The sequence below is a fragment of the Rhyacophila brunnea genome, unplaced genomic scaffold, assembly GCF_057557595.1.
Source record: "Rhyacophila brunnea isolate RB1 unplaced genomic scaffold, BYU_Rbru_1.0 scaffold_55, whole genome shotgun sequence".
In the NCBI taxonomy this organism is placed as follows: Eukaryota; Metazoa; Arthropoda; class Insecta; order Trichoptera; family Rhyacophilidae; genus Rhyacophila; species Rhyacophila brunnea.
Window position 1 is genome coordinate 1,436,405 of NW_028233224.1, and position 8,867 is coordinate 1,445,271.

Below are 8,867 nucleotides of genomic sequence, written 5' to 3' on the forward strand. Positions count from 1 at the left end.
AAGATGATGGGACATAAAATCATACAGTATAATATTAAAGAAGTACTTTTCGTATGCAAAAAATAAATAGTCAAATGCCAATATTTATGATAATTTTAATTTTAGCTCTAAGTAATATATGTTTGTATATAAGACAGCAATACCTTTCAGCTAAAAAATCTAAATTTCCATTTAGACGTTAAAGCGAAAGATCGCCGAATGAAAAAAAGGATTCTGTGTCATTCATGCTAAGATGCCGGGACCCATGGTAATAAATATAATCTTCTGCCTAAATAAACATAAAAATATGATTTTTAACAAGATATAAGGCAGCATTTATACATAATTCTATGATTTTGATATTTATAAAGATAATTTACATGAAAATAATAATAATATATTCTAATTTGAATTAAGTCCCCCCCGCAAAATGATTTTATATATCTTATGAATAAAAAGATAGAAAATATAATAATCATTCCAAGCATATATTTATTTTTAAATTTTAAAGATGCGATGTATTATAATAGCCAAAATATCAAACTTATTGTCAAATTTTTTTTATTAAAAATTCAAAAAATAACAATAAGAAACCCCATAAAAATACATTGCATTTTTGATGAGATAGATTTATTGAATGTAGATTAGGTGATATTTCCATATTTCATACTATTTCTTATTTATTAAATAAAACATATATGTATGTATAAAAACTTCTTCTTTTCTCTGTAATTTAAATTATAAACGAGCATAAAATGTTAATTTTTTTGAATCTTACGGGACTTAATAAAATCACATTACGTGGCGTTTATTTGTGAAACCTAAAATCATAGGAATCATGATGTTACATATATTGATACATTTTTTATAATAGATGCATACGAATATCTATACATTAAAGAAAATAAATAACTTAAAAGTTTTATATATATGGTGCTGTATAATTTTGTTTAAGTACCCTAGCTTGATTAAAAAACTGATTTGTCTTATGCTTATATTTTTTATGATTTCAATATTTTTTACGATTTTAATATTTCTTAAATATTTTGGTTTTGAAATGTATTTGGAGCTTAAAATTTACTTTGTTATCGAAAATTCCAATTTTTAGAAATTATATAAAGCTTCTACTATCTGTTAACCATAATGTTCACTATCATACAGTAATAATTATCTGGTAAATTAAATTTATATTTTGATTTGCTGCTACTTTATTCAGAATTACTCTACATAATATATAAATCGTAAAATACCTTATAATAAAACGAACAAGTTCATATTTTACAAATATTTTGTTGTGATCAATTAATTTTAAGCTAGAAATTTACTAAAAAGAGATCTGAGAGTAAAATATCATACAAATACAAATTTTTTTTATTTTCTAGTATAAAAAATGCTAAGAATTAACAAATATTAGATTTATAGTAAAATCTAGGTTTTAAATGAAATGTTAAAAATATTTTTATCAAGAATAATATTAATTTATATGCTCAAAATGTTTGTTTACTAAAGAAAGTGGTGGCACAACACGTATTATTGACATCTGGCAGCATATGAAATGTTAACATTGCTTGATAAATGTTTTGAAGACCTTATATAATTTGTAGCAAAAAATGCGAGGATAATGTAAAAAGCATATTTTTGTTATATGCTTAAATAAAACTTAAAAAATACTAGGGGTATTATTTATGACTGTAAAGTCAAATTGTTATAGAACATGTGAAATATTTTTGTCAATCATTGTCGGCTTTATAGCTATAAAAAAACCAGATCCTAAGAACATATGTAATTGTTTTAGAGTGTAATACCTTCACGAAATGAAAAGGTGCTCTATTTAACGCTTTTAAATGGTATTAAGAAGTAAATACATACTAAGAGTATAATTAGGTTTGAAGCTGATATTAAACTCATAGATGTGACAAAAAAAAAGATTGTAAATTTTTATGAATTTGTTGGTATTTAAAGGTGAATATGAATGTAATACTCAATAAAAAAAAGACAGAATACCCAATGTTTCTTGCAATTTTGCCCCAAATTTGGGACGTATCGATTTTTAAGCCAATAAAGCTCGACTTGATGTAAGTCATTAAATAACAGAAATCAAAACCAAATATTCCAACATTTATAATGGTTTTGGGTAATCACCAACACTATTATTTTATAATTTTTCGTACTTTTATTATAGTATTATTCGATTTTTTATTTTATAATTTATCAATAATAATATATATAATTTGGCAACAATTATAATTTAGAAAGTCTTCAATTAATTAATTTATTCCTCTTATATTCATGTTCTCTATGCCTCTTCTAAAACTCATAGTTTAAATATTTTTTTAAAAATAATTCTGTTTTTTCAATTAATTTAGTTATTCCTCTCATATTCATCTTTTTCTATACCTCTTCTAAAACTCATAGTTTAAATATTTTTTTTAAAATAATTCTGTTTTTTCAATTAATTTATTTATTCCTCTTATATTCATGTCCTCTATGCCTCTTCTAAAACTTATAGTTTAAATATTTTTTTTAAAATAATCATAATTTTTCAATTAATTTATTTATTCCTCTTATATTCATCTTTTTATATACCTCTTCTAAAACAATTCTGTTTTTTCAATTAATTTATTTATTCCTCTTATATTCATGTCCTCTATGCCTCTTCTAAAACTCATAGTTTAAATATTTTTTTTAAAATAATTCTGTTTTTTCAATTAATTTATTTATTCCTCTTATATTCATCTTTTTCTATACCTCTTCTAAAATAATTCTGTTTTTCAATTAATTTATTTATTCCTCTTATATTCATCTTTTTCTATACCTCTTCTAAAATAATTCTGTTTTTTCAATTAATTTATTTATTCCTCTTATATTCATGTTCTCTATGCCTCTTCTAAAACTTATAGTTTAAATATTTTTTTAAAACAATTGAATTAAAAGTTTTTTATCATTTTTAATTTAGCGATTAAATATTTTCGTTTCATTTGCAATAAAAATAAAATCAACCATTACCCTCAAATGTCGAATTCGCAATCCACGGCCCCGACAATCAAATCCGTCCAGTTTGGAATATATTCGCCCACGCTTATTAAGCACCATAGTGTTCTTCAGATAATTCACCCAGAAACTCTAGATGGTGGTGTACCAAAGGATAGTGGTTTAGTAGATCCTCGAATGGGGATTACTGATCCATCATTATTGTGTTCTACTTGTGGACATAACACGATGGAGTGCCAGGGACATTTTGGGCACATAGAGCTCTGTAAGCCGGTTTATCATGTGGGTTATATTACTAAGATAAAAAAAGTTCTTGAGAGTATATGTTTTTATTGTTCTTCTATTAAGAATAAGAAAGTTTCTGATGATAGTAAACGACCAGAGTCTGTTACGAAAGTAACCGATCATGATGGTTCTCAGCGTTTATCGAGAGGTGTAGATAATGAGTATAAGTCTTCTTCACAGTTTAATCATGTTGTTAATTCTTGTGGTTCGCCTGCTAATACTAGCACAACAAATATAAATGAATCTAAAGAGAAAGAGAGAGTGTCTCCTTTTATTCTTAGACATCTATTAAATAAAGTTTGGGCTGAAAACAAATCACGTTTTGTGTGCGAGGCGTGTACAAATAAACAACCTGTCATACGAAAAGAAGGTTTAAATCTTTTTGCTTTTATGAAGGGAACAGATGGTGATGGAAAGGTTGTTTTGAGTGCAGAGAAAGTCCATAACATTTTGAAGAGGATTGATGATGATGATATAGGCCTTCTTGGTTTTGATAAGAAGTGGTCTCGGCCTGAGTGGATGATTATTACAACTCTTCTTGTTAGTCCTCCTTCGTGTAGACCTTCTATACAAATGGATGGTCTTCGAGGTGAGGACGATCTAACCCATAAGTATGCAGATATAGTCAAGGCGAATAATAATCTTCTAAAGTATGAGAATGAGGGGGCGCCGGCTCATATTTTACGTGACTATGAGCAGCTTCTTCAGTTTCATGTAGCTACATTGATGGATAATGATATGTCAGGTCAACCACAGGCTTTACAGAAGAGTGGACGTCCTTTAAAGAGTCTTAGTGCGAGATTGAAAGGAAAGGAAGGCAGACTTAGATACAATCTAATGGGGAAGAGAGTTGATTTTAGTGCACGTACAGTTATAACTCCAGATCCAAATATAAGTTTAGATGAAGTTGGGGTTCCTGTTAATATAGCGATGATCCACACCTTTAACGAGTGTGTGAATAGTTTGAATGTAGTTGAAATGCAAGAGTGTATTAATAGGGGGCCTAATTGTCATCCCGGTGCGAATTATGTTGTGCGAACAGACGGGCAAAGAATTGATTTGAGGTTCAATCGTAGCGATATCACGCTCGAACCTGGTTTTATTGTTGAGAGGCATCTGAGGGATGGTGATGTAGTTCTTTTTAATCGTCAACCAAGTCTTCATAAAATGAGTATGATGGCCCATCGTGTTCGTGTTATGGACAAGAAAACCTTTCGACTGAATCTTTCTGTCACAAGCCCGTATAACGCAGATTTTGATGGGGATGAGATGAATCTACACGCACCACAATCATTATTGACAGTTACTGAGCTTTCTTTGCTTGCTGGCGTAGAAAAGCAAATAATTAGTCCACAGAGTAATAGACCTGTGATGGGTATTGTGCAGGATACTTTAGTCGGTGTTCGTAGACTTACGCTTGATGGTGTTTTTCTCACACTTCGTGAAGCCATGCAGTTGTTTTATGCCGCTGATATAGGTAAATTTATAAAAGAAAAAAACATCTATAGTGATAAATCTGATGCGTCGACTTCTTATAAAGAAGGGGAAAGTTCCAGACCCAATTCCATGAATAATTATGTGGATATTAATGCAGATTTGCATAATGATTATGCAAACTATAGCCTTTTTTCAGATGATTTTACCAGAAAGGAAAATCTAGAACATTCTATTTACGGTGCCAAAGGTATAAATAGCAGAGGAACCCACAATCCAAACGAAAATAAAGAAACTAATTATATTTATTTCAATTCCGAAACACTACCACCGCCAACAATATTAAGACCCATCCCGTTGTATACAGGGAAGCAAGTATTTTCCTGGTCACTCCCCGCAATAAATTTTCGAACTACAAGTGCTGATGATAAGAGAGTCTTGATAGTAGACGGTCATCTTCATAGTGGAGTAATCGACAAAAAAAGTGTAGGAACATGTGAAGGTGGAATAATTCATATCATATTTAATGATTTTGGTGGTGAAATATGCCGACGCTTTTTTGACACTGTTCAAAGAATAATTAATAATTATATTACAACAATTTCTTGCTTTAGTATTGGTATTGGAGATACAATAGCATCAAAGATTTTAGAAAAGGAAATAATCGAAAGCATCGCTACAGCCAGACAAGAAGTGAATAACATAATTATGGATCCAACTAGCCTTACAAGACTTCCCGGAATGTCATTAAGAGAAACATTTGAGTCCCATATAAACGTTGCCCTTAATAAAGCCCGTAATATCAGTGGTGCATGTGCTCAAAAAGAGCTTCGAGACTGTAATAATGTTAAACAAATGGTGATGGCGGGTAGTAAAGGTAGCCTTATCAATATATCACAAATGACTGCTTGTGTAGGACAACAAAACGTTGAAGGTAAGAGAATACCTTTCGGGTTTAGAAACAGAACACTTCCACATTTTACGAAAGATGACTATGGTCCACAGTCACGCGGGTTTGTAAGCAATTCATATCTTACAGGTCTAACACCAGAAGAATTTTATTTTCATGCGATGGGGGGAAGAGAAGGACTTATTGATACGGCTGTAAAAACAGCAGAGACTGGTTATATTCAAAGAAGACTTGTAAAGGCAATGGAGGATCTTAAAATTGTATTTGATGGAAGTGTAAGATCCGGTGGTGGAAGCCTAACACAGTTTTGTTATGGTGATGATAGCCTGAAAGGGGAAAGTATTGAGAGATGTAATATATCAGAATTAAAAATACCAAAGGAGCTTTTGGAAATCATAAGAAATCAATTCAAAGTACATAATAAAATTAAATCAACAGATAACAACCAAAAAGAAAGTAGCGATGCCCATATGAATATCCCTTCAGATAAAATACATAATAAAATTAAATCAACAGATAACAACCAAAAAGAAAGTAGCGATGCCCATATGAATATCCCTTCAGATAAAATACATAATAAAATTAAATCAACAGATAACAACCAAAAGGAAAGTAGCGATGCCCATATGAATATCCCTTCAGAAAATTTAGTAGCACAATCATCGAACAGCTTTGGAAATGATACTAGCCGCCTCAAATCATCAAATAGTTACGAAATTGGAAATAATATATTTAATATTAATCAGTCTAAAGTGAAGGTAACAAACATGGAAGCTGTTGTTAGCACTGATCCATACAACAAATCAAGCTTTGATCTTGAAAATTTTGATTTAATTCAAGCCACAATTGTTTTTCTTCTCAATAACGCTACAGAAAATGTAAAAAAAACATGTATGGAGTTTACAAATATTTTAAAGGACGAGCTTCATAGCTTGAAGGAAGCATCAAAAATAGACACCTATTACATGCCAGTAAACATGCGTAGACTTTTCTGGAACGCTAAAAGAAAATATCCATCAACCTTATGCAATATACTCCCAAAAGAACTATATAACAAACGAAACAAACTTGAAGAATGGATTGCTGAGAAAGTAATTCATTATAGCAACAATTCTCAATTTTTAAAATATATACAAAATACACTTTCTATGGTAAATATCCTTTACAATAAAATAAATATAGATCAACTCGAATACATTTTTAATGTAACGAAAGAGAAACTCCATGCCTCGCTTGCTGTTCATAATGAAATGGTAGGCACACTGGCTGCTCAAAGTGTTGGTGAACCTGCAACTCAAATGACCCTAAATACATTTCACTTTGCTGGTGTTGCATCAACAGTCACTCTTGGAGTACCTCGTCTTAAGGAAATTATAAATATTGCAAAAACTCTTAAAACGCCGTCTATGAAAATTTTACTCAATGAAGAGTACAGAAAATCATTGAACGATGCAAAGGTTGCCCAGAATAATATCGAGTATACACGCATTGAAGACCTCATTGACTATTCCCAGATTTTATACGAGCCTGTCTACGATCAGACGGATATTGAAGAAGATAACGATTTTTTAAGCACACACTATGAGTTGGCAGATGATGTTGAAAAGGAAAGGGATCAGAGACTCGGATTTAATGTCATCAGAATTGTACTTGATAGGGATAGAGTTGTGTCTAAAAACATCACTATCGAACAGGTAGTTATGAAAATAAAAGAAAAACACGATGATCAAACACCAAAAAATCATAATAATCAAACAAATAACGAAAACGATACAATCGATAACATAACAAATGATGCGGAAATAATTAGCAGTAAACTATCTATAATCACAAGCGATCAAAACGATATAAACCTTGTAATTAGAATCAGAAGTTATTTCACAACCGAAGAAGAAAACATAGATCTTTTCAACAAAATAATGACCATTCCTTTATTAGGATACAAAAATATAAAAAAGGTGTTCTTAGTCGAAGAAAAAAATGAATTTATTCTTCAAACTGAAGGAGTTAACCTCAGAGATCTACTCGCATGCCCAATAATTGACACATCACAACTATACTCCAACAACATCATCGAAACATTCGAGGTACTAGGAATCGAAGCTGCTCGGGCCGTTATACTCAAAGAACTAAGATCTGTAATCGAAAACGAAGGCTATGTAAATATTCGACATTTAAGTCTTCTTGCTGACGTAATGACCGTAAGGGGGATTCTCACCGGAATTACAAGACATGGTGTTAATCGAGGCGAGAAAAGTAGTTTAATGCGGTGTAGTTTTGAAGAAACTGTAGAAATCCTCATGGAAGCTGCTGTCATCGGCGAAAAAAGCTACTGTAAAGAGGTAACAGAAAGTATAATTCTAGGCCAAAACGTACCTGTAGGAACTGGTCTGACAGAACTATACCTCGATACCACTATGCTCAAAGATGCAATAAAGATAGTCGGCGTGGACAAGATATTCGATTTCGAATCTAAAAATATCGATGACTCATACACAGACATGAGATCCCCTGATGTAAGAACTCCATTAAGCGACGAATTTGAAGGATCTGGCGGATGGAGTCCTGAAATTACCGGGTACTCAAAAGTTGGAAAAGTATATAACATTAGCAATAGTCCATCTTACTCTAAAATTTCCTCTCCTTCATACACCCAAAGCATGAAAATCTCTTCTCCTGGTTTTATCCCCGGTAGTTCTTTTAGAAACCACAGTTCTGTTGATTATTCCCCAACTTCCTTTCAATCTTATTCACCAACAAGTCCAGCTTATACCAGCGTTAGTCCAAAATATACACCAACTTCACCCTCCTTTACATCTGCCTCTTCCCTAGGCTCAAATACAGGGGATGGTAACCCATTGTCTCCGGGTATAAGGTTTAGAGGCGGGTTCTTTGGAAGAAATAATCCCATGTCTCCTTCTTCTCCAAGATATTCCAGAGACACCCAAACAAGAACACAAGCTAGAAGTGTTTCACCAAGCGAAGAAAAACAAGAAAAAGATAAAAAAGACGAAGGGGATACAAGAAAATAAAAGTTTAAATTGTTTTAAAACTTATGATCCAATTTATTGTTATGTATTGTACACTATTTCTATATGATAAGTTTAATCGTTATAAGTGACATTTATTTGTATAGTGCATTATTTATAATAATAACTTTAATCGTTATAAGTGTTTATTGTTTTGTATTGTACATTATTTCTGTATGATAAGTTTAATCGTTATAAGTGACATTTATTTGTATAGTGCATTATTTATAATAATAACT

General features: G+C 31.2%; 1 protein-coding gene across 1 annotated transcript; it reads left to right on the forward strand.

The window, feature by feature from the left end:
• Positions 1–232: 232 nt before the first annotated feature.
• LOC147065805 (uncharacterized) lies at positions 233–8,631 on the forward strand. Its single transcript, XM_085956242.1, has 6 exons — positions 233–247; positions 3,589–4,736; positions 5,013–6,012; positions 6,817–7,342; positions 7,418–8,177; positions 8,529–8,631. Exons 1-6 carry the CDS (start codon positions 233–235, stop codon positions 8,629–8,631), a joined length of 3,552 nt encoding a protein of 1,183 aa, XP_085812368.1.
• Positions 8,632–8,867: the final 236 nt, after the last annotated feature.

Bases quoted from the DNA above. Each gene is read 5' to 3' on its own strand.
- LOC147065805 (XM_085956242.1), top strand. The intron at 6,013-6,816 runs GTACATAATAAA...GTAACGAAAGAG, and splicing joins TCATAAGAAATCAATTCAAA to AAACTCCATGCCTCGCTTGC. The intron at 7,343-7,417 runs ATAATAATCAAA...TTAGCAGTAAAC, and splicing joins TGATCAAACACCAAAAAATC to TATCTATAATCACAAGCGAT.